The sequence below is a fragment of the Lates calcarifer genome, linkage group LG6, assembly GCF_001640805.2.
Source record: "Lates calcarifer isolate ASB-BC8 linkage group LG6, TLL_Latcal_v3, whole genome shotgun sequence".
Taxonomy (NCBI): Eukaryota; Metazoa; Chordata; class Actinopteri; family Centropomidae; genus Lates; species Lates calcarifer.
In genome coordinates, this window is record NC_066838.1 from 21,548,442 (window position 1) to 21,573,964 (window position 25,523).

A 25,523-nucleotide genomic window follows, 5' to 3' on the forward strand; every position below is an offset into this window, starting at 1 on the left:
CACTCCTTTTTAGAGACTTTATGACCTGCAGACACCCGGTGCAAACATGTGTGACATAAATAAAGTCACTATTTTCAGGCTTTTTTCAACATACAATTCCCAGGGTAAGATATTCACCCTGCTACTGATCCAGTAGAACCAGGACCGCAACTCAGTTATGATACTGTAAATTTTATGAAGCTGATTTCTGTTTTACTAGTCATAGAACTTGGGTCCAGGTGTGGCGAAGATGTCCTCATAGGGAGTGCTCTGTTGCAGGTGGAGTGCCTGTTGTTTTTTCAGGACGAGGAGACAGAAGAAAGTGGTTGCAGCCTGCAGGCGAGTGCTCCCTTCACAGAGTGCCTGCAGGCTGAACGTTGTGTCAGTGCTGCTCTGGCTCTGCTGCACACAAACACACACAAGAGAATTTAATTTTCACCGTCTTTATATAATCTTTAAATCCCTGTCCACTGTGGCTATAGATTTTTATCTGCCACTCAATGTTCAATAGAGCAAGGACACTTCCTAACATGGAAACATCAGCCCTGTGTCATGGACATGCAGACTTTACAAACAGACTGCTCTGAATTAACACAATTTACATGTAAGATGGGGACAGTTAGTGTCGTTGTGGTACTAATATCTGAGGATTTATTTTTGGGCTCTTACTTTTAGAGTGTTGAGAAGCTTCTGTGCTCGCCTGGTTATCCTCCTCTCCTCAAAGTCCTGGCTGTCCAGCACAGACTGCAGGTTAGAAAAGGAGAATAATTCACTCAGGGATGCTGGGCACATTTCCAAAGCAGTTATTAACACCCACCATCTGTCAAATAGATTGTCGCTCGTCTGTAGTACCAGCCATTTTCACAGATAACCATCCATTATTAGTTCATTTTCATTCCAAAGAAAAAGGCTGGTGAAACCTGGAGAGTATAATTCCCTGCCTTGTTTGCATTTGTAACAGTGTGTGTTCAAAAGCACCTGAGTGTGGAGGGAAGTTGACGCCAGCTCAGTGCGAGATGGATGGACAAATGTGGAGTCTTCTGATGGGAGATCTGGATAAGTGAACTCTGACCTGTTTCCCTCCTGACAAACACAAAGCACAGATTAGAAACCAAAGGTGATAGAACATCATGATTGAGAATTAAATCTTTTTTACTCTACATAGTTTCTATACTCCAGAAATGCAGACACTTACTTCTGTGAGCTCCGAGTAATTCTCACGCTGATTGTTGCTCATTTGATCGAGAGTCAGCTCAGCGTTGTGTGTTTTTTCAGTATCGATCAATGAATCTACAACGCTGACATTCTCTGTAGTGAGGGCACTTATGTCCCTCTGAACTATACAAGAGATTGGAAGAGGACACCGCCAGTGATACATTAAAAATAGTGAGATTATAATTCATATATTATGGTTCTTTCATTGCTTGAAGATGCAAGTTCCTACCCTCTTGTCCATCCTGCCGCATCTCCTCAACCTCCTCAGAAACAGAATAATATTTCACCCGGAAAATACTCCTGGCAAAGAGCTAGAAAGGCAATATGAGACTTAACAGTTACAGCAGTAATTTCAATGTAAGGTTCACTACAGATAGATTAACGGAGAGGTCTTTTTACCTCCTTTATCTGTGGATTTACTACAGCGGAACATGGCTGTGCAAAAAGTTTGTCTGCACCTCCACTCTCCTTCCACTGCATGAGCTGCTCAGTCGGTGGGGCCATGTCCAAAGGGGTGACCAGATCTGAATAGTCAGAGAGCTGCTCTCTGATGGAGTCGCTGGTCAGCTCTTTAGCCTGGTCCACAATCAACTTGCGCTTCCTCTTTCCCCTCTTTTTCTCTGAATTTGCTGAAGAGAAAGAGTGGGTCATAAGAGTGCTTGTTTTTGCTGCAAGTATGTGGATGCATGTGGTGTCAAACGGTTGATGCTAGCATTGCTGATAGAGCTTGAATGACTGACACATAAATAACACACATATAAGTGTTAAAGGACCACAGTTTGAGATGTGTTTGTGCCTACAAGTGATGGCCACAGGCTCAAGGGCAAAGGCCTCCTCCTCATTAGTAAGCAAGGTGGTCTCAGTCAGTGCCGGGGTCTCTGCCTCCACTGGAAAACTTTGGTCAGCATCTACAAAACATCTTTTAAGGTCTTTTCAGGTTTTGAAGTCTATTGATGTGAGTCGAAGGTGAGCACAGGATGTAAATAAGGATAAAATATTTATCCTGATGTATTATCACCTTGCTGATAATTGAGCAGAGAGTTCTCTGGATTTTCATTTTGAGGCCTTTCTGGGATGAAGTCGGTGAATTCGGCATCATCACTGGAGTTTGTCAGGAAGTCTATAGGCCATTAAAACAGAAAAAGAACCGGTGACTCACGCAGCAAGAAGAGAATCACCAGGAATAATGACTGAATCTTTTTGGATGCACGAAGATTTAAATTATTTTTTTATCTGAATGTAATCCGTAGCAGAGGTAGGATTTTCTTGCTACAAAACTAGACTGAGTGCAGAGAGAACCTTTTTTCTCCTGGGTTATCATTCACTGGTTATCAAAAACTTAGTTATTTGTTTCTTTGTGTCTCAGATAGTGAGTTTCAGCTCAATGTTTAACTCTTCAGTTGCAACTTTATTGTTTTGGTATAGGTAACTGTTTGCTAACAAGTTCACCATATCAAGCTGAAATGTGCTGTTGAGATTTTTTTTATTTTTTCTGTCCTAGGTGGCCTTCAGAATGAACATGTAGCAAAAAAAGTTTACAATAACTACCAAGTAAGTCGAATCCTCTGTCCTCATCTCCAAAAGCGTCTCCATGTTGACTCAGGCTGTGGAAGCTCATATCCAGCTGGTGGCTCTGGGACTCACCTCCTACCCATCAGAACAAATAACAGAATGGGGAAGACAGTATCAAATACCAACTCTACACAGAAAACCAGTTTTAACAGAGAGGAATGATGATGTTGTACATTTTTGTTGCTGTCCTCAAATCCTATGAAAAGACTAAAACCAACAAAGTGTTAGTTTATGTCTTAATACAATCTGACTTCCCCACCCTGTCTGTGGACCATGAGAACAACCTGGTTCTTACCGAAGTCTGTAAAATTCAGAAAGCCATTCCCAAAATCCTCCTTCAGAGTGATCTCCTCTGATCGACTCTGGTTCAATGAGAACTGGTCCACAACATCTATGTCACTGGTGTCCCAGTATAAAGAGAACATGGTGTGGACACAGACAGAATAGTTATTAATAGGCTTAAAGAAACAGTCAGTGATCCTAAAGTAAATTAAAAGGGCTGGTCCTGTTTCCAGAAGTCAAATTACAAAAATTTAACTTGTAATATCAGTAATGTTTATGTTTGTAATTGAAGCAGAAAAGTAGTGACTGTGCTTCTTAAACTGCACAACATCTCAAAGAAAACTATGGTACATGAACGACAGGTTAGGATATATTTAACCTTAGAGGAGGCAGCTGAGCATCAAAAGAAGTGAAATCTTCGATCAAGGTAATCGCTTTTAGTGTTGCTTCGATCTCCTCCACAGGCATATCTGTCTGACCTGGTGTGTCGAGAGAAAAACAAAGCAAATGATATTTACATGCATTGAATTTAGAACTAGGAGAGGTAAGACAGATGGTGATATGAACAGCAGAGGAAAGAAATTTCTTTAGAACAGGTAAAAAAGGAAAAAGAAAAACATTATAGGCACTGTGCTATTGCTTTCACAGGTACTAAGCATACATTTGAATAATAGACGAAGCCTTCAGATTTGTTCAAATGTTTGTCAGCTGAGCAAATGTAGGTTATGAATTCAGAGATGCTAACCTCTTTTTGACCTCTGTCTCGGGTGTGTGTTAAATTTTACATTCTGTCTTCCCTCTCAAAATAAGTAGGTTAAGTAATTATGTCTGTGTCACCCTCTGGTGGTTGGCCTTATTAGATAAAGTATTTAACAGTATTTACACTTGGTTGACAGTATATTATGTACATCTTGCTAAACTAGAGTCTAACACAACAATCCTGCAATAAACCCTACTGTCATGAAGGCTACAACGTCCAGTTCTTGCTGAAATTATTTTTAGAGAGAGGTGTTGATTTCACGTTATGTGTCTGTTATTTAGCCTATTCTCTTTTATATAAATTGGAGGGACAAAATAATAGCAACAGCTGCCAGTCTTCCTGATAAACATGCAAATGTGTATATCAGTGACTCCATTTCTGCACAATCATTCTATCCTTGCAGCGTGATTGTGAAAGAAGTCAGTTTTCTTTAGTATTAAACCACAGTCAGCTTTTTAGTCCAGCTTTTGGCCTCCTTTATTCAAGAGTCACTTCCCTACCTTTGCTCAGTCATAATTATTATTTCAGCCAGTCCACTGTAACCACAGCCCTGTCAAACCCTGTGGTGCCTCTTGTTTGTCACTGCTGTTTAAATAGTTGTTGACACATTCATAAAAACAAACAGGACGTTACCTGTCCTGAATGCCATTTTAATTTTAAGCAGGGCATCGTTGCAGTCTGCAAGGAGGTACTTTGTTTTTCTGGAGTAGATCCTGACCACGCCAAGGAGCAGGTGACCAGATGTCCGCAAACCAATTTTCATCTACAAAAAGCACAAATGCACACATCTCAGACAGATGTACAACATTAGACAGGGTGTGAGAGGTACCCTTTGATAATTTTTACCTTTGGAGAAATTATGTCTCTGATGGTTGCTTCCAAATTACACTCAAATACATGAGCCTTGGTGAGTTTCCGCTCCCAGTGCGCTGCTAACCAAATTTTGGCTAAAGGTCCTCGCTTGGACGTGAGGAGTTGAGTGAGGAACATCATGCTGGAAAGTTAGCTGTCACCTGTGACAAACATAACAATGACATTAGAGAATAGCTGGGTGTTTAGTCAGTTATTTTGCTGCCAATTAAGCTTGAAGTCCAGGGTCAAAGTCGGCTAGCTTGCTGTGGTTGCTAGGACGTCGCGTTTCCATAGTAGCGTTACGACAGGCTAGGTTTTATACGACAGTTCAGCATCATGGCGGCGGTATGTTTTAAACGCAGCTTACAGTTTCGGTAGAAACAGACAGCGGTTACTTAAATTAATTTCTGTACAAGTTAAACAAGTACCGAGCTAACCCAACACCAGCAGCACGCCCTACCTTAAAATTTAAAGTGCCGCGTTTTGGTTTTGACGTACGGAACGTGCACATCACCGCGAGGAGCTGGGAGCAACCAAGCAGCAAAACCCGCCCGATGGAGCTGAGGTATGAATATACTAAATGTTCAGAGTCTTTTGGTTTATGTTACATTAAACGTTTAAAGTTCTCACTGGAATTAATAAGTACGATTGTTTTGTTTTTTGTTTTTTGTTTTTTTACATGAAAGAGGAAGTTAAACGTTGCCATGGATTCAGTGAATTATGCTGTAGGCTTTAAGTTTAAGCCCATGTCTTGTTTTGTTGTTGTTTTTGCTAACTTTTCCAAATGTTTGTTAACATTTTGGAAAAGTTAGCACGCCGAATTCGCCACTAGCAATTCCTGTTCGCAGGGTACCATCGGCTGTACTGATACGTTTCTCTGAATTACTTTGATACTGAAGAAAACCTAAAAACGCGATGATAAAACGTGAAGTTCTGCACTTGAAAAGAGCGGGTTTATTCGCGAAACACCGGAGGCTGTGTTAAGATTTGACGGAGTTGTGACTTCTGTTTTCTTTACTGCATCTGTGAGCTGTGCAGCAACTTACTCACTCTTCCAAACATTTGCTGCTTTATACATTATGATTTCCAGAGTCATGTCTTTTGGTTAGTGTTGAATTGATATATAGCAAGTTGACAGAAATCGGTCTCAAAATGTGGTCTTGGATAGATTGTCTAGTAATATTTCTTGTTCAAAAGTCATAGAGCTCAGTTAAAAGAGACACAATGGCCACAAATAAATGCAAAAGGATCCCAAAGAAAGGCAAAACAACTACACAGACACAAAACAGCAACTAAGAGATACAAAACCAACATAAAGAGACACAAAATGACCATAAAAAGAAGCAGAGTGACCACAGAAGGACCACAAACGACCACAAAGAGATGCAAAACAATCACAGAGACACAAAATGACTATAAAGACACAGAAAATGACTACAGGGTCTCTTTCCGTCTTTCCACTTTTTCATAATTTGTCTATGGCTATAGCTAAGCCACCTGTCCACAATTCTACTCATTATAATGCAACATTGAAACAGAGGGAAGTTATATTTATCAACTCTAAAATGCATTTTAACCTTTTATAATACAACACCCCACCCTTTGCCCCATGTAGCACTGTTTTAGGTGTGTTTTGGTCTGTCCTAGTCTGAGTCTTTACATAAATTATACATTGTTTGAAAGCTCTAAGACTCCTGACCTTACATTTCTACCATGTTTGTGCCTCTGTAACCCTGGTTCAGTGTCTCTCCTACTCATTCAGGCTTTTAAAATTGAAAGAGTTACCTTTCAAAGGAGACTATGGTTGAAGAACAGTAACCTTTTTATTTTGGGTACATTATTTTTGGGCTAGGATGTCTGGTAACAGTTTGAGGGAATTGTTCAGTGAAATGTTTGTTAGAAGCATCAAAAGAGAGAGAGTTAATTCGGTCTACACCAAGGCTGTCTTCAGTGTTTTGATGTACTTTTGATGGGTTCTTAATTATTACCAGCTTTATCTCAACTGGGCAGATTGCTTCAGAATCAAACATTTGGTCTCCCCAAAGAGTCTAGCTAATTTGCACTCCCTACTGAGAAGAATAGATGCTGTAACTGAGGTATTTACAATAAAACTAGTCATATGAATATTATGGCACCCTAAACTCCAACTCCATCTTGGAGCTCCATCTGTAAAGCTGTTTTATCTAATTTCTCAAATTCTGACAGCTGCTAAACCTTATTCTTAGATCTCAGATAAAAAAAAGAGACTTGCTGAAATAGTGATAATATTGTGACTAGCGGACAATTTTGTTGATAACAAAGTTTACATTTATACTTGTGCAGTCAGCTGAGAGTTACAGATGTTCACCTAAAAACATATTAAGTGATAAGATGGCTTATGTACAAAAAATAATTTAAATTTTATTTTTGTTGGGTGGAGATATGCAGGGACTTTAAAGTTAAATGAGAAAAATGAATGGCAGATTAATTTATAATGAAATAATCTGTTAGTTGCACGTACCCCAATTACTTGTATTGATAAGAATTATAAAGGCGTACGTTTTTCCACCCCACCAGGTGCAACAACCCATCAAAATCAGGCTTTAGATAAACATAATTTTAGATGTAGATAGACTATCCAGTGGTGTGGCTGACCTGTTCCTCATGTTTTTCCATTTCTCTGCACTAGAGGGCATCAGGGCATAAGCACATAGTTGGTCATTGAGATACTGACCCTGTGCATTGGATACAGTGAGGACACCCTAACACTCTAACACTCTAACACATGCTGATCTGTCAGCACAAAGAGGAAATAATAAGTTCATTGTTGCAGAATGAATCTGTAATGTATGTACAGTACATTGGATGTAGTGGACAAAAGTATTTTAAAGCAGTGTGGCAGTGGTTTTGCATTTTTGCCAATTTACAGGATACCTCCCAGTCTGCTTCCAAACTATTGTTAAGACATTACTGTTGGGCTACAATTTAAGATTATTTTCATTAATGCATAATTGGCTCATTATTTCCTCAATCAACTGATTAATTGTTTGATTTATAAAATGTTAGAAAATGGCCATGGGAGTTTCCTAAAGCCAAGGGTGATCAAATAGCTTTTTTTGTCTCAAAGATATTCTGTTTACAGTGATATAAAGCAGTAGAAAAGAAGAAAATCCTCATAATTGAGTGGCAGAAATGAGAAAATGTTGCTTTAAAATGACTTCATTAATCCTAAGAAAAGTTGAATCGAGGGCACCTGGAGGGCGACTGAACTTCTTCAGTTCTGAAGAAGCCTCTGGACGAGAGGTGAAATGTCTTTACGTGTCTAGAACCAAGTCCAGTTTCTCTCGATTCAACTCTACTTGAAAAACTAAGGTCTGAGAATCTTGACAGACTACTTAATCAGTTGCCAGTTGTTTTTCTGTCGACGGACCGACTGATTAATTGTTTAAGAACTGGAACACACATGCAGCATACAAAACCACTGGTTCTCTCTCTCTCTCTCTCTCTCGTCTTTCTCTGTCTCATACCCCCCCTAAAAACAAAATTCTCCTCAAGTCACCACTGAGGCAACGATCTCAGGCTGAGAATGAAACACGCCAAAATAAATTTGTGTTTTGTGTTAACTGCATGCCCGGGGTGGTGTGGCTGCACAGGAACAGCTGGTACGGCAAGTCATGGTCTGCATTTCAAGAGAGAGCGGGAGAGACAGAAAGAGTTTAGGAGACAGAGTTTTAGGGAAACTGAGGAGAAGAGGAATTAATGAGTGAGAATAGAGCTGTATGAAGAGGAGGATCAGATGAGGATAAGAATGCACAGTACCAACATTGTGGATCTCTCACTGTTTAAGCTCCACTGTCATTATCTCTGAAGTGACTCTTAATTGAAGCTCTTTTATATGTTGGTGCTGTGCTGAGTAAACTCTCATTCCCATGTGTTTCCATTCCATACAGGGATAAAAAAAAAGGCTGATTGTTGTTTCAGATTTAGTTTGTGGGTTTTGAAAAATATCCAGCTACTGTACAGCATGTGCCTGTGTAGGATTACTCTGCCAGTTTCTCTAAGTGTTATGTGCCATATCAGTTATTTTTCTTTTAATTCCTCCTCTGGCTATATCTCACTGCTTCCCTATATTGGCTGCCAGTGGAAAGCTTATCCTTCAGACTTGTTTTTTTTTTAACACTGAGGGAAAATAAATTACTTTGCATATAAGTCCATCCTTCATGCATATTTGCTAGGGCTCCCTGCTGGCATGGGTATTTTATTTTATTCCAGTTCAATGCCACGCTGATAGAAGTAGATCACCCCAGTAGATAGAGATATACATATTAATGTTTTCTTCCTCCAAGATTTCAACATCCTATGAGCTTTTTATATGTGCTTTTTGGATGCACATGCATATTATCTTCAAAGGGCTGGCAACCCCCCAGCTTTAGCTTTGCTGTCATCATGATTTCGGTCAGTGTGCTCAAAGATACTCCTCTGAAAAAGCAGTCTCATTGGCAAACAAAGATATGATGAAGCCGCACTAAAATGGAGATATTACAGTCCATTACATAGGTAGTCCTTCAACTCCCTGAAACAGTGCCTTCCCAGAATACAACTCTCCAATCTGCTGAGTGAAACATCAATTTCGACATCTCATTAATTGTTAAATGGTTTTTCTTTTGGTGACAAATAATTAGTTGGATGGATGGATTTTTTTGTAATTAATATTATTTTAGCAGCTATTTAACCTAATTACTCAAGGTGAAGTCGTCTCATTTTTTTTAGACACATATATCAGCACTTTCTCCAGTTACATTTGTAAATTTGGTCTTAAGTGTCTCAGTTGTCTCAGTTCCACTGTCTCCTGAAACACTGATACTGTTGTCTTAAACAGTGAGGGGAGATTTGTTTCAGGCTTTAGAAGTGTTGCGCACCAACCCAGGAATTTTAAACAGATACCACCCCAAGGTGCTGCCAATAATGTCAATAACACTCCTTTGTAGAAAATTAGATTGCAAGTGAATTTGAACCTAGAGTGCTCTCAAGTTAATGAACAGTTTCCAAAGCAACACTTCCTCGCAGATAATTAAAATGAGTCATAGGTGTATTTTTTTCTTCATTCTTTTTTTTACATCTTAAGAATTTGGACAGTTTTCACAGTAAAAAAGACACAGTGTTTAAAACTTTCTTACTTCAAACACACTTGGCCTCCTTTTAGTTTTCAAATCAGTTGGACAACAACAACTATTGAATGTTTTTATTTCTTTAGTAAATAAAGCTGCACAAGAATTGGATCTGATAATGATATCGACACAGCATGTACAGTATGCTCTCTTTTATATACATACATGAAGCCACAAAGCACAGTACCATGTTTAAAAAAAAAAGGACAGCAGAATTAAATATAGTGAAGTGCTGGTTGCTTCAGATTTTTAGGGAAAAAAACAGTCGTTAGTCTTTTGGTTTGTACTGTACATGCACAATCAGACATGCGATTTGATTTAAATAATGGGTTTTTAACTTAATACTTAGTGTAAATGCACATTATTTGGCAGAAAATACAAACCTAAGAGCATCTACAGTATAATCTAATGTGCATGTAATATTAGGGCCACTGATGTCTGAATTACTGTCAATTTATGCTAATTAAAAACATCCATCAAAAAAATATTTAATGCATCAATTAGAAGAATCATAGAGAAAAAAGAAATAGTAGAACATCCTTCCTGTTGTTTCCTGTTCTGAGAAATGGTTAAATTACAATAAATTACAGGTTAATTTAATGTTAGAAAGTACTGTAGAGCCCCTTTACTATTCATCTGCCAAGATTGAATCAAGCTGATATTAAGGTTAGGAGTCTGGAGAGGGGAGGGGTCCCATAACCAGCACAACCACAGAACTTGGGACAGTTTTTACTGAATAGAAGTCTGAATTTCTGTTTAACTAAAGTATGAGGTGAAACTGATCTCTAGTCCTATTTGTATCAGTGTCCAAATCAATTTTTCCCCCTGCAAACAGTGTTAAGGCCTATAGTGTGCAAACATGTTTTTTTAATCAGGTTTCGACTGTTTGCAGTAGTAGAATAACTACAGACTACATGGCACAGTATAGCCCCGTCAAGTATGGACCTCTTCATTTAAGTGATACTTCATCTAAATCTGTCTTTTAATTATGAAACACTCGGACCTTCTTGGCTTGAAGTGGCTGCTAAAAGCTGATTGTTTCACTCCTTACAGAAAACAGCAGCTGATTTTATGTCTCTGTTACAGTAAGTTGCAGTGGTAACAGGATTAAAACTTCCATAGAAACATTCAAGCCCACAGCAGGTGAATGCATGGTCATTTTGACTTGAGTAAAACTTATGTATGTCCACCACTTGTTTACACATATCCTTTCTAAAACTTTATTTTAACTGGTTACATATTATTCTGTTAGGCCTGATGTCACAGGAGGGACCATAAACAATTTCCTCATCTCCTTCATATATAAAAACAGACACTGTATGAGGTCCACCACATGAACTTACAGTATCTCTGATCCTGACTCGTAGCGTGCTGTGCTGTAGAAGTGGGATGTACAAATTAGTCAACATAAACGTTTAATTTGAACCACAGCTGTTTGGCTTTTACATACACATGAACATTGTACATTTATATACACACAGATCTATTTTTTTGTATCTATTATTCTTATTTTAGCATTTTTTATTTTCTTTACTTACGTATAGGTATTACTGATGTATAGGTATATTGGTATAAGTATATAGGTACTTATGCAAATTTCTTTCTTGATGTTAACTACGCTCTCTTGTGCTGCTGTATCAAATTGAATTTCCTCTACAGCGGATCAGAAAAGTTATGTGATATCTTATCTTTAGGATCCTTTATAATAATTCTACATATCATTTCATATCATGTTTTGATTTGCACTGGCCAAATATTAAACATGTTTTATCCTCGCATTAAGAGGTATGTTCCTGCTGTACACAAAACATGATGAGCTGTTTTAAAATGTCACCCATTCCCCTAATTAACCTTGAAGCCAGCAGGGGTTCTCCTGTCTCATTTTTTGCTCCTTCAGAATCCACTTAAGTACACAGTGCATTAAAATGAAACAGAAAACAAGCCGACACGGACGTAGGTGTCAGGACATTACAAGTATAAATTTCTGTGGCAAATCTTCTCAGACAAAATAAGCACAGTTTTTGCACAGTGTGGATTTCTGGGAATCTCAGGCATTTCAAAATGAAGGAGCCACTTATGATTGGTTTTCAGGAAGAATGCCATTGAAGGTCCTTGCAAATGTTGTCATTCTATAAAGTCTTATTGTAATGTGTGCAGGCCGTTTGCAGTTTTGTTGTCCATGCACAGTAATCTCTCATCTTCTCGAGCACCTTCCCTCTTTTATTTTCTTCACAAAAGAAGGAGGTTGCACCACTAGAGGAAATCGGCCTGTGGTTTGGCTGAGAGCTGGCTAACTGTCACCTCTCTGTAGCTGGATCCAGTCAGGATGCAGGCAGTCCTCTGGGGCGGTGTCAGATGACACAGTGCTGCATTCTCAGTGCAGTGCAGACATGCCCCGTAGCTCTCCTGCTGTCCATTTGAGAAGCGCGTGGAGATGCTCGCATCCTTATTGCGCTGTGAGTTGGATCCGAAACGTTCTCTCGGGTCAGACTGTGGACTTCCCCTGTAGATCCTCTGTCGTAACATAGACGTGTCTCTGTAGAGACACTCGCGAAAGTTGGGCTTACACAGCAGGTAGACCATAGGGTTGTAGATAGTGGAAGACTTGGCAAAAATGGCGGCCAGGGCGAAGGCAGCAGGAGGAACTTGTGTGGCGTCTCCAAAAGCAGCCCACATGGCCACAGCAGCATATGGAGTCCAGGCACCCAGGAAGCCTATACACACTGCTACTGACAGCTATGAAGCAGAAACATAAAAAGGAAAACATAAAATATAAACAGTGTAGATAGAAATATCTGCAGTATCATTCCCTTATTTATGATTGCACACACACAGATTGCTACATATACATGAGAAGGTTCTACAAAGATAAAGCAAGTACAACAAATTATTTTTGTAACCTTTGAATAAATCACTGTCTCATATCCTGCTCAAATCCTGCCAACTGCAAAACCTGAAGTCAGTGATGCCGAAGCGACATACTCATATCCTCTGACCTTGACAATGAGAGCATGTGCATTGGTGGTCTTGGTCTGCGGTGACACATGCTGCTGGACGGCCTGTCGTGACCCCCGCACTGTCAGCAGAATGAAAGTGTAGGAGAGGAAGATGACGGTGCAGGGCAGCGCATAGCAAAAGACGAAAAGGCAGACAATGTAAGACAAAGCTGAAAGCTCGTGGTTGGGCGCATGCCAGTCAATGCAGCAGGCCGTGCCGTAAGGTTCAGCGCTGTAGTGTCCCCACTGTGCCAGGGGCCCTACAGCAAACACAGATGCGTAACACCACACTCCAGCCACCAGGAGGCGAGCATGTGACGAGGAGAACTTGTTGCCTGATCAGACAGGAGATAGAAAAAAAAATGCTGTGCGGTTATTTCTTATTTCCTTCTCATGCTGTTCAGCTTTGTGATAAAATCTGAAGTGTTGGCAATAACATGCTCATTACTTTAGTTTATCATCTCCTCACCATGGTTAGGGAAGCAGACTTTAAGGCAGCAGACTAAGGAGAGGGCTGTGAGGTTGGTCAAGCTGCTCAGACCAAACAGAACTCCACACATAGCATAGAGCTGACAGGTGATCTCTCCAAACAGCCACCTGTATGTAGAGAGAAAGGGGGAATGTGACCGAGACAAGGTCTGCAACTTATGAGAGTAAAGTAGCAGAGAGCATGAATTTACCTTTTATTCACTTTTATTGCATGTGCCACTCTTACTCTCTGTGTAAATGCCTTGCAACTGTGCTGTTTGGAGTTACTATATAGGGTGCTATTGAGGTTGACCTTAACTCTTTCTAAGGTTTGGCAGAGCACCATTAGGTGACTCTCTTACGTAAAGAACATAGGAGCCTATTGTGCTTTTTTTGTTTTTGCTGGAAAACCATAAATACTCTCTGTCGCCACTCAGAGATACATATAGAAGATATATGTGTATATTATGCAATGTATCCTTTCCTTCCTCAACCAGTGTTGTCGCTTGTGTTATGTGTTATTTCAGGAGTTTCTTGACTAATTTCTTGTTCTGCAGGAAGTCAAGAAATAGTGAAATACAATTTCCTAAAGCCAAGGGTGACTTCCTCAGTTGTGTTGTTATGTCTGATCAGAAAAACAGAGAATTCTCTCAATGGAGAAGCTGGAACAAGGAAATATTTGGCATTTTTGTTAGAAAAAAACATACTTAAATTAACAATTATTTGTCATAATATTTGCCTGAGACTGACAGCAGACTATTGCAAATTATTATTCACAGTGAATTAGATATTGAGATTGGAGGAATAAAGAGGAAAGATGAGGACGGAATATGAGGTACCTGTGTGAGAAAGCTGATGGTATTGCCAGTGGGAATAAAGAGAGTGTCATCCCAAGGTCACTGATGGAGAGATTAATGATGAAGAACTCTGCTGGCTTCAAGGTCGACCGCTTGTGATATGCAACAAGTAGCAGAATGCAGTTACCCATGAGGGACAGTATACCTGTTACCAAAAAAAAGAAGAGTGATTGAGCTGAGCCAGAGATTGTGCACCTGTGGGGATTTGTCATTGAGTCAGCAAAGGATCAACACAGCAGATATTGACTCATGGACTCACAGAAGACACTGTAGAGTGACCCCATGAAGATGTCATGCTCCTTGGAGATGGTGGAGGCAAACACAGCAGATGTGTCTGAAGCATTTCCCATCTGAAACATTCCATTATTAGCAGTAAACACGCACAAATGATAAATAATTAAGCGATTGAAGAATTTACAGAAACTTAATACTGCATGAAAACACTCAAAAGGAAGAAAATGTATTGTTGACAGAGTGTTCAATTACAGCGGCACAAGCTATTTCCCCACTGTCTAGTCTCTGTATTAGAAACCAAATAAACACTTCCACAGATTTCTTTCTAAAGCATCTAAAATGTGGTCCATTGTCTGAAGTAGAAGCTGTGCTACAGGATCAGAGGGAGAAATAGATCAAAAGGCTTTTCTTTTTCTTTTTTTTTTATTAAAAAATAATCCCTACTAAAAGATGAGGACAATTTGTATTAAATAGAAAAATATAAAGCAGGATTGGCAGATGGAAAGAATTAGAAAGACTGGATTTACAACAGGAATATGAGATGAGAGATTAGGAGCTAGAGAACATAACCGTTACGATTAAGATAACGCATGGTCAAATTTGCTGGGGAAAAAAAGATGGTGACATTGCAGGTTTGTCCCCAGCCGGCTCATGTTTACACATGATGCAAGCATGCACACGCGCATATGCAATGCAGACACATGGAGGGATAGATTAGATACATATTGAGCGGAGGTAAGAGTGTGGTTGTTCTGCCGCGAATGAGAGCTGACAGGTGCTTTCAGAGGGGTAATAAATTAACCTAATAGATTGTAAGAAGAATCTTAATCGTGTCTCCTCACTTGAAGCATGTCAGAGACACTCATGCTCATGCTGTTATGAGCCAGACTCATGATCTCAGCAATCAGCATCTTCTTGCCTTGCTACCTACAAACAAGATGATGATTGCTATTCAGAGCATCACTTTGCTTGATAAGAGAATGAAAAATAAAATGGAAATTGGGCAGGAAAGCGCTATGCAGGGACAAATATGGGGCAATATGTGGAGTGCTATATATCAGAGAAGATGCAGAGGCAACATTGACTCTCAAGGTCTTAGGCAATCACAGAGGATAAAGAATGACGCTTCATTACTATGCAAGTCAGCACACCAGTCAATGACGAAACGTCCAGTCAGTCTGAGTGGAGGAGACTCAGCAGAGTAACTAGTTATGACCAGTTTTAGTGCCACTAAAAAACTCCACTGTTCTGTCAACGCATGAATGACTCTCTTATCAATCAAACATGTTTTCTGTCATTTAGATTCGCTAGAACCCAACATGGGGTATTAGTAGTGTAGCAGTAACATATTTTGTACTCTTAAATATAAATGCCAGTATCAGCCTGAAAATATTGATTAGTACTGGAGTTACCTCTTTCTTTCAGACTTGCAATCATAACTTATCATCCCTTTTTTGGCAAACAGTGTAAGTACACGATGCCAAAAGATAATACGGTTTTGTCTGGATGTTTCCTGAGTGATATAAACATCCTATACAAGTAGCCTTGAGAGGAAAAAACATCTGCACACTCAGATCAGTGCTCAAGATGTTTTATCTCCTGCAAATTCTTGGACAGAAACTGCCACGCCTGCAAGATTTAAAGCTTGCATTAATCAGAACAACTTCTGCTCAGTGTGCAGAGTGTGCTGGTCTATAAGCTCCAGCACCTCCTCTAAGCCTGATTCATTTCATTTTTGAACCATCCCATGCTGCATAATTTAGAAGGCATTGTTGCTCAAGTATTGAGTTGAATCAGCATCCTTTAACAATTGAAAGCCTTAAAATGCCTCTCATTAACTATAACACTCGCAGCACTGCTGAAGTAATACTCTGTAAGTGAACATGTTTATGTAACCAGAGGAATAAAACCTCCACCACTCTCAGCCATGAGAGGAAGGAGGTAGACACAAAGAACCAGGGAGAGCTTAACCAGCTGAACTGTGCCTTTGGTCCGCTGTGACAGATTGAGTATTTTGAGACTGGCTGAACTGTGACACCGCTGTTATCATGTCTCTGAGCCTGGTAGAATGACTCCTCTGTTCAGCTGTGATTAACTGGGTGCCTTTGAGACACTGACATTGACCTCCAGATGATGATGCACAGGGTAAACCATATATCGTCTCCCGACCTAGCGTATGTACCCCGTTTGCTCACACTGGCTGATAGGGGACTGTGTAATTTACTGAGGAGAAGATTTTTATTTATCCATATTGCTGTTGACTGCTGTCGTCAGCATGACAAGTAATCCATAAGTTTGTGACAAGTTGCCACTGAAACTAGGGCTGTCACTTGTCGCCATTAAATGTCTGTAGTCGGATGAGATAAGCAGCCATTTAAAGGTCTGACAGGCACATCAGGGTGTGCAAGTGCAAGGGCAGGGCAACCACATGCATGAGCTCATGAGCAGTGACAGTTACAATGTCAGTGTCTGCACGATTTTTGGAGATTGGCAGCCAGTGGCATCGCTCAATCTTTGACTTGTGTTTAAATCTGACCCCTGAATAATGAGTAATGAGGAGACATCCCCGAGGTTCTTACTCTGTGAAAATTAATATTGAATTGTTTAAAATCAAATCAAAAGTCAGACTAATCTTAACGGTTCTCATCAATTTTATCTGACATTTTTTTCCTTCAGCCCACACACACACACCTCTCACCAAACTATAGAAAATAATGTTGGCATTTGTGTTTATGATCTTATCTAAAGAAAAACACCCTCCAGTGCATCGTCATTGTGATGCTACGTTCACAATCAACCCCCAGTGTTTGTGCCTTTTGACATTATGAATCATAGGATATTTGTGTGTTTCTGAACATAAGGTGTCACACTGTATCTTTTATGCTGCAGTTGATTGACCTTGTTCTTTCATTGCTTTTCAAGCATATTTTTTATTTATGCTTATAGTGAACTCTAGCAAATCATTTTATTGTTATCAGAAAAGCTGTAAAGCCACTAATTTTAGTATGTTGAGCATTACGATTTGGCAATTGCCTTTAATAGCTTTTGCTAATTGTCACATGTGTGTTCGCCACCTTCCCTGACACCACCTCTCATTCTGTGTCTCCCTAATCTGTTGTCACTCCCTCAGTGGCTCTAGCCCCCTCTCTCTTCCTCTTTGTCTGTGGTTTAGTGGATGCAGGTGTGCCGGAGTCACAGCAGAGTCACACCAGCTGCACCTCATCACCGTAATCAAGCCCTTTACAAATACCCAGCCCTGCCATTACCACACTGCCCGTTTTTTTCAAGCTGTTATTTTGTTTCAGCCTGTTAACCTGTGGCATGTATCCTGACCTCTGACCTCTGACCCCTCTCCCTCTACAGTTTCGTCTGCTCTGTGTCTGGCCCCTGACTCCTCGTCTTGTCTCCCAGGCTCCCCTCCTTGTGCCCAACCCTGCTGTGGCTTGAGTCTCTACCATCTCTCCAGCTGTCTCCCAAACCTGTTCAGTTGGTCTCCACCATCTCTTCATCACCATCCTCAGTAAATCATCTTTTAACTTAAATCTGTCCTACCCCTTGTCTGTGTCTGCACATTTGTTTGCAAGATGAAGTCTTCAAACGTTTGTTGTATATCACAGTTAGATAAAAATGTCCACTTGGGTTGCAACTAATGATTATTTTCTTCATCAATTAATCTGTTCTCTCTTTTGATCATTTGATTAGTCTGTAAATGTCACACCTGTTCAAAACTCAGACATTTCATTTACTCTTATAAACAATAATAATATTTTTAGCTGAAACCAACAAATGTGCAATTTGTATGAAAAATGACAATTTACAAAAAAGTTGTTGATTTAATTTTTTCTTTCAATTGACTCAAGTAAGCATTGCAGACACATTAATCGTGTGCAAACTATTTGTATTATTAGCCATTACTAAACTTATGGCTCACTGCATTGTGCAGTATTCAAAAGCAAACCTTCACTTCAACATACATGACACACTGGTGTGCTGTGTGGCACATCCCCTGAGGGCCTGGTGAGACCTTTGCGAGACTGAAGTGGACTTTGTTCACCCTCTGTGTGTGTGTTAACTGTCTCCTCATCTGAGAGTGAGTGACAGTGACAGTGAATGCCATCACTGCACAATATTTACACCATGTTTTAGCAGCATGACAAACCGTGGTTAGAGGCTACTCTTTTAAGCTTTGCAGAGCATGCTGTGACATATCTTATGTAATGACTGGAAGGAGAATGGTCACGTGAGACAATGTGCCCCCAACATAATGTGTTCAGGATGCCCAGCGCTACAGTATAATAATCTGACCATGAATCAGTTGTCACCTGATGACTGCACAGATGATTTTTGTCACTACTGATTGTTTTAGCCTGCTGAAAGTTCCCTGACACTTTAGTTGTTTGCTTTTCATGCACACCATCCTTAAACATGTGGCATCAGAGGTGGGGCAGAGACTTCATGTGATTTATAATGCAGACTATACAAACACTGGCCATTTGACACATCTTTAAGCTTTACTGCTTTACTTTTCCCTCTTAGATGCTCAATACACAAATATAATTCTTTGTATAGTCTGTGATCTCCACGCCTGTGGGAAGGACAGCAGCCACAAAGAATGCAAAATAAATAAATAAATAAATACAATTCTGCCACCCCAGTAAGTCATGTCATCATCACTCCACCACGACTGCTTCCTCTTCATGACACAAACATATTACATAACCACAGTCTGAGTATGGGAAAGCAAACATTTTCTGTGTCCGTGATGGGTAAATGTCTTGTCTTGCCTTTGACTCTAATCTTCAGTTGAAGGTCATTCACTCTGTTAAATCATTTTCTAACCAGTAGAGAGATCTCATTCTCTGGTGTTTATAAATGGTCATTGTCAACATATATTGATTTTTCTGTTGTGAGGCAAGAGTGAGGACTCACAAACAAATGAATCGTCACTCACATACTCTGTCTGTGCCTTCATCTCAATAGGTAGTTCATGCATGCAGGCATGTCGAAGAAAACAGTGTGTGACAAGCAGCCGGAGAACAAGTCGACAGGCTGTCTCAAAAACGGTCAGTGTTGTGACAACTTCAACTTTGACTAGCAGATAAAGAAAAGCAGTCTCTTTCTCTCTCTCTCTTTTTTTTTTTTTTAAACAGAGAGGGATGATCAGTGATCTCATCACTAATCCTGCCGGAGATCCCACAAGTTGGCTGTGATTTCTGTGCTTTCATCTCATCAGCATTACAGCCGGCACAATCCTTTTCACTTCTTTGAGACTGTATTTGAACCTTCACTGAATGTCCTTCAGTAAATACCCTTTTAACAAAACCAGATGTTATCATTTTAGAGGGAGGCGACAGATCAAACTACCAGACCTTTCCACAGACAATAAAAGTAAGCAGAGAAATAACAGAATAAAATATTTTTTACAGTCATGTCAGCATCTTTATCTCATTGTCCATGGCTAGCAAATTTGGAAGATCAAACAACTGCTTCATCGTCAATGATCCCCCCGTTTGTTATTGTCCAATTTCTTTATATTGCACTGAAAACAGACCAGACGCCCCACCGCTATGCTGCTTACCTTCCAGGGAGGAATGGCTTGTCCTCAGTTAAACTCATGGAGGCCAGGTGGAGAGCAGGACACAGAGGAGAGGAGCTTGGCCAGTCACCGAGAGGGAGACGGACAGGGGTGAGAGACGGAGAGGGGAGAGACAGAGAGAGAGAGAAGAGCACTGGACCTGTTTCAAGCTCACACTGAACAGTCTGCTTAAGGTATCCTCCTCCTCTTCAATGACACACACTAACACGCGTCCGGCTAGGTGGACACGCTCTCCTTCACTCATACAGCATATTCACTCATCATCATTGTAGAGATGTACTGAGCCCCAGTGATGTAGAACGAAAAGCCCACAGTGACGGCAGGCCAGCCAGAGAGAGAGAGAGAGACTGGGTGAGAGAGACTGGGTGAGAGAGGGGAGAGGGAGAGCGAGAGAGAGAGGGATCAGTATAATACTGGCAAGCTCTGAGTGTCACTGATGACTTAAAGTACTGCTCCCCACCCCATTTCCTCTATCCATCCTAACTCGTTGCTTTCCTGCTATACTTATCCCCCCTCCACTTTGATTTGTTTCTACACATGTAAGTCATATATGTGAATCATGCATGTAAGGTGGGTTTTCTCAAATCAGTTTCTCATACACAGCTGCGTATTTCTGCACATATGAGCAACAGTGTGTGTGTGTGTATTTGTACTTAATGAGTGCATCTCAGTCACTTGACCAGTGAGTATAAGTGTGGTAATGAGAACCTGCAGGAGGAAAAACTGGCTGTTGATTTATGCATGCAACAACGTCAAGGTGAATTTTTGATCCTGTTTAACATCTGGAGAATATTTCTCTCTGAATATAAAATAGAGGACATGTTTTAAGGGGATATTGATATTGCAGACTGTTCCTGTGAAGCTGTAATTTAAGATAAAAGCCAGTGATAAAGATTATTTGTAATTTCTTATCATGTCAGAAGGATATTCGCTTACGGACAATGATGAAATTAAGCTGTACCAACAGTTGTTGATTGAATGCCTGTTGCTACTGGCAGTTAATGATTATGTTAGCATGCAGTGGGAATTACACAATGTTTGATGCATAATTTGTGACTGGCATGAGATTTCTTACGTGATTATTCTTAATTCAAGGGTCCAAAATGAATGTGACAGCCACTTTAGAAAGTAAGGTGTCACCCCTAGTCATGCAGTAAATCCAGTCCTATAGGGAGCATTTGAACTGCACCTGAAGCGCTGTGTCATCCTACTTTTTCATACCCACCCGTGCAGTTTGCTCCCAGCAGCGCTGCTCCCAGACTGACAGTCATGGAAAGCTGCTTAAGGGAGCGTGGGTTTCCTCACTGAGCTGTGCCGAGGCTGCAGGGCTGTCAGAAAGCTGTAAAGAGCAGTGCTGTCATATTAATACCTCGGCGCTAGGGTCCTGGTCCTTCTCAGGCCTCTCGCTCTGACACGGTAAAATGAACTTAGTGTCACAGCCTGTGGTCGGCTTGTGTTTGCGACTTATTAGAGGTGACAGTAGGCAGGAAATGATCAGAACGGGAGAAATTATGCGAGCTGATTTGAACATGAGAGCAGTCGCTTTCCATCAGATCATAGAGACACGGTGGATGTCAATAAGTCAGTTAATTTTTCACCATGGTAGTGGCATGGCTCCAGGGATGGCAACATGGGTCAGTTGTTCGGTCCACTGCTCTTGTCCAGGCTGAAATATCTTTATAACTGTTGGATTGATTGCCATGAAATTTTGTACAAATGTTCATGGTCCCCAGATGATGAGTCCCTCTGACTTTGGTGATCCTACTGGATTTTCTTCCAGTTGCACCAGCAGGTCGAAGTTTTCACTTGTCCTGTGCTCATGTATCTTTGTGGCTCTGATGATCCCCTGACTTTTCCTGTAGTGCCTGTAATGAGGCAGACATTTGTAGTTTGACTAAAATTTCTCAACAACTACTGTCATAGCATTTTGTACAGACATTCAACATGATCCCTTCACTTGTCAAATAGTCTGATCATCAGGTGAAATGTAGAATTTGTTCAGAACTTTTAAATGACATTGTGAAAACAACGTGATGGTTGGTTGTAGTGATGAACCCACAGAGAATTATAGTGCGTTTAATCTCATTGTTTAGCATTTCCATAAAATAAACAAAATAAAAAAATTGAGCATAATATGAAATGATTTTTATTTCGTCATCTGGCATATAGTGTCATATTACACAAACCTACATGTAGATATTTCCTCAGCAGCAACGAAAAGAGGTAATATTAGAAAAGGAGGAAGACACAAACAAATGACCATGACTCCACTCAGTGTGTTAGAGAGGCTCAGTCTCAAACTGTAACAGTTTTGTGTAATTTATAGAAGCAACTTTCTACAGAGACTACACAGAATGAATTCAAAAACAATGTCTTATATGGCCTGTGAAAAAATAATGTTTTATTTTTTAAGAAATGTGCCTCTCTTTCAGAGAGATACTGGTCATACTCATTCGCCTAAGAGAAATTTAAGATGTGACATTTACGTGAGGAATTACACGTTAGATATAAATTTGTATTTGTTGTATAGGTATATATAAACATGTTTTTGATCAAATCCTGTTTGTATTTATGTTGTTTTTTAAACATTATTTCAATAACTCACTTAATTAGTATATTTTCTTTACTATTATCATGATTATTATGACTAACAATGACTCTGGTCCTCGTCCATCCAGTAAATATCTGTCAATTACTTTTACACTTTTACTCTTAATGGACAGTGAGCTGAAATTGTCACCTAGCCTTCTTGGCCGTGGCAGCAGACTGAAAGCAGAGGCCATCCCTCAACCTTTGAGAGGATGGATTACAAAGCTTTAGGCAATAGAATTAATCTGATGAGCTACTGCAAAAATTGGTGCTCCTGGAAATTTTAGTCTGCCTCCTGCCAATGAATAATTTGAATGTGAATGTAGAGTAATGAATGGCTTTTACAGATGACCACTTTTTTATGTAATACTGTCACTCTAATTAGTGAATCCTACATTCTGCCCAAAGACGAGGGAGAAAATGAGAAAATGAGAAGAGCACATTTGAGGTTTTGAAATAAATGTCAAATCTTGTCCATTTCATATTGGAAACCTCCATTACACAGGCAAGGTCAGCAAGATCCTCTGGTTAATTCAACCAACTTTAGTTAAATATTTTTTAAAATATATCTGTTACAGTGGTTGTCATCACAAAACCTATTCATAAAGGTAACATTACAGAATTAATTAGATAAGGGTTGATTCACCAATAACAATTAGAGGACCACTTTTCCTTTCTAACAAGTTATGACATTGATCAGGTATTCAAAATTTAAATTCATGCCACATCCTGTTGCATTATTAGCATTGTCATTAGCATAATCAAGTAGATTTTTCAGTCATGTGTCTGTTTTATGATGAGGATTAAAATTTATTTTTAGAGTCATTCCTATCTGGGTGGCCCGAGAGAGACAGAAAGCTGAAACCACAATGTCCTGGTGACTGCAGTTTGAGCCAGAGGGGCACATTTAATGTACGGTGTGAGGTGTTTATTCTCTGGCTGCAAACTACTCTCATGGTTGATTTATTAAACAGCTGCTTACTCACAGATAAAAGTAAAAATAGAATCTAAAAAACATCTGAAAACTGGTGTAATTGTTACCCAGATAAACATTGTTTTTCTTGAAGTGACTGAATAACGTGTTCTATGTGAAGATGTTGAGCTATCTATCAAAGGAGTTAAGCAAAAAATCAATAGGCAGACCAGGGCATTGTAAACCTAAAGGACCATGGACTTCAGTTGTAACCTTTTAAAAACAGTTTTGTTGTCAAAAGTAATAAAAACATGAACATGTTAACTTCTGCGCATCTACCTCGCATGTTTCATACCGGCCATTGTCATTGCTTCTCTCTGTTTGTTCTGCCCTTTGATTGGTTGCACATACATAGGTCTGTTAATTCTGCTTTTCAGTCACTTATGGAAGCAGCACAACTAATTAACGCGATGCAAGGTTGGCTGGGTTGATCATTATCGGCCTCACTGTGAAAAACTGACTCACAAAGGAACATCGTTGTCAACATCCTTTTTAGTGTATCAACATTCCCTGTTGACAAACTAGGACAGATCATGAAGCACATTATGTGAATGTCCCTGTTTTAATGGGTTTGTTTCTTCTACTTTTAAAGGGACTGAAACTGAACTGAGAACGATATTAGGACTGATAAAGGATCAGTTATTAAAAAAAAAAAGTCATACCATTTAGGCCTATACGAGTTAGGTTATTTGTTATCTGTGGCTTTTAATATATGTTTTATATTTATCTACTACATTGTTTTTTGTGTGTATTATTAATTATATTTGTACAGTTTCTATGATAGCTGAAACAGTGTCTGCATCTGACACCTGTGTACGTCATGATCCTAACATCCATGCAGTGTACATAAGAGACATGTATATTCATCCAGACACGTATATGGAAGATCTTCGCCCCGTAGGCATGTGTTAATTTTGCCTCTGCTGGCCTTATTTGCCTTAGTAATCTACTTCCACTTTGAGGACTGAGCCAAATTTTAGTTTAGGCACTTAACTCTGGCAGGGATCCAGCTTCTGAGAATGTTACAGCCAAGAAACATTATTCTATATTTCATCTTTCTGACACAACAGAAGCTAGGAGATGGGTGATACAGCATCCCTACATCTGTTACATTTTTTGTTTATCATTTAAAACATTTAGGTTTCCACCAACAACTTGTTCAGAGTAGATGGCAAAAGCTCTAGTGCATCATTACACGTTACTACTTCTTGAAAAATGTCAATTCATGGAGCTTGTTACTTTGAAGTTCTGAGTCCTTGAACCCTCTCCTGGGCGTCCTCTTGCATGGGCCAGTTGTAATCAACACTGTCCGTTCTCTGACCATCACAATAATGAGGACGAAAACTCTCCTTTCACCTTAAGCTTCTACAGAGGACATTATATAGGATGATTCACATTTTAGACCACTGCAGCTCTCTGTTTACTCAGATATCCTTTGTCCTCTGTCTTTGTGCCAGCTTTGCCTTTTGTGATTTGGGCGCATGCCTTGGCCAGTGACAAGTCTGCGAGGTGTGCAGGGAGCATAACTCAGAATCGGATCCATGAGTGAGCAGTGAAGAGAGTCTGAGTCAGAGGAGACGAATTCACCAGAGCCCCTGACTGCCCTTTCTGCTCAAGTGTCTTCTTGGTAACAAACAAGATTAATGTGTTGTTGTCTGGGTGTGTGTGAGGTGTGAACTTAAAGGAGGCATGTGAGGAATACAGAAAAGAAGTAAAATGCAATGGAGCCCTGAAATAATGTGGGAATTGTGTGGTATAGCAGAAATATATGTCTATTTTTCACTTTAAGTAATGAAAAAAAAGTCTAGTTTATGTGTTGAAAGGTTGCGCCTGGAAGCAGTGGAATATCTCTCCTCCTCTCACTTTCTGTATGTGCATGAGCATGCATGAACCTACATGATTACCCAGGTTTTATATTTGTGTCTCGACATCACTCCGTCTGTCGCTCAGCACTTCCAACAAAAATTTTGGTGTCTCTCTTCTCTGTCTGCCTTCCTTTCCTT

General features: G+C 39.9%; 2 protein-coding genes and 1 non-coding gene across 4 annotated transcripts; 1 reads left to right on the forward strand and 2 right to left on the reverse strand.

The window, feature by feature from the left end:
• Window positions 1-4: 4 nt before the first annotated feature.
• Window positions 5-5,209, reverse strand: rad21l1 (RAD21 cohesin complex component like 1). Its single transcript, XM_018674543.2, has 14 exons — window positions 5,121-5,209; window positions 4,655-4,821; window positions 4,442-4,571; window positions 3,428-3,527; window positions 3,062-3,165; window positions 2,743-2,841; window positions 2,213-2,314; window positions 1,995-2,102; window positions 1,594-1,823; window positions 1,424-1,505; window positions 1,175-1,317; window positions 958-1,062; window positions 649-723; window positions 5-381 (listed from the first exon to the last, which is right to left on the reverse strand). The coding sequence occupies exons 2-14, from the start codon at window positions 4,799-4,801 to the stop codon at window positions 196-198; spliced, it is 1,611 nt and encodes a 536-aa protein (XP_018530059.1). The 5' UTR covers window positions 4,802-4,821; window positions 5,121-5,209; the 3' UTR covers window positions 5-195.
• On the forward strand, window positions 5,139-25,499 carry LOC108882196 (sterile alpha motif domain containing 10a). Of its 2 annotated transcripts, XR_001960748.2 has the most exons (6): window positions 5,139-5,225; window positions 17,726-17,882; window positions 19,343-19,425; window positions 19,704-19,750; window positions 19,912-20,131; window positions 24,978-25,499. It is a non-coding gene; the product is annotated as a sterile alpha motif domain containing 10a (transcript). The 2 variants fall into 2 exon arrangements; XR_001960747.2 differs by lacking the exon at window positions 5,139-5,225 and having other exon boundaries at window positions 17,646-17,882.
• opn7d (opsin 7, group member d) lies at window positions 9,894-14,506 on the reverse strand. Its single transcript, XM_018674550.1, has 5 exons — window positions 14,388-14,506; window positions 14,111-14,273; window positions 13,273-13,400; window positions 12,804-13,138; window positions 9,894-12,543 (listed from the first exon to the last, which is right to left on the reverse strand). The coding sequence occupies exons 1-5, from the start codon at window positions 14,485-14,487 to the stop codon at window positions 12,061-12,063; spliced, it is 1,209 nt and encodes a 402-aa protein (XP_018530066.1). The 5' UTR covers window positions 14,488-14,506; the 3' UTR covers window positions 9,894-12,060.
• Window positions 25,500-25,523: the final 24 nt, after the last annotated feature.

What these genes read in the sequence shown, in the direction of transcription:
- rad21l1 (XM_018674543.2), bottom strand. Translation starts at nt 4,801, where the DNA reads ATGATGTTCCTCACTCAACTCCTCACGTCCAAGCGAGGACCTTTAGCC. An exon ending in GAGACATAATTTCTCCAAAG is followed by an intron (nt 4,572 to 4,654) that starts GTAAAAATTATC and finishes TGCTTTTTGTAG; the next exon opens with ATGAAAATTGGTTTGCGGAC. An exon ending in TCTGCTCAATTATCAGCAAG is followed by an intron (nt 2,103 to 2,212) that starts GTGATAATACAT and finishes GATGTTTTGTAG; the next exon opens with ATGCTGACCAAAGTTTTCCA.
- opn7d (XM_018674550.1), bottom strand. Translation starts at nt 14,487, where the DNA reads ATGTTTCAGATGGGAAATGCTTCAGACACATCTGCTGTGTTTGCCTCC. An exon ending in GTCACTCTACAGTGTCTTCT is followed by an intron (nt 14,274 to 14,387) that starts GTGAGTCCATGA and finishes TTTTGGTAACAG; the next exon opens with GTATACTGTCCCTCATGGGT. An exon ending in CCATCAGCTTTCTCACACAG is followed by an intron (nt 13,401 to 14,110) that starts GTACCTCATATT and finishes CTCTACATACAG; the next exon opens with GTGGCTGTTTGGAGAGATCA.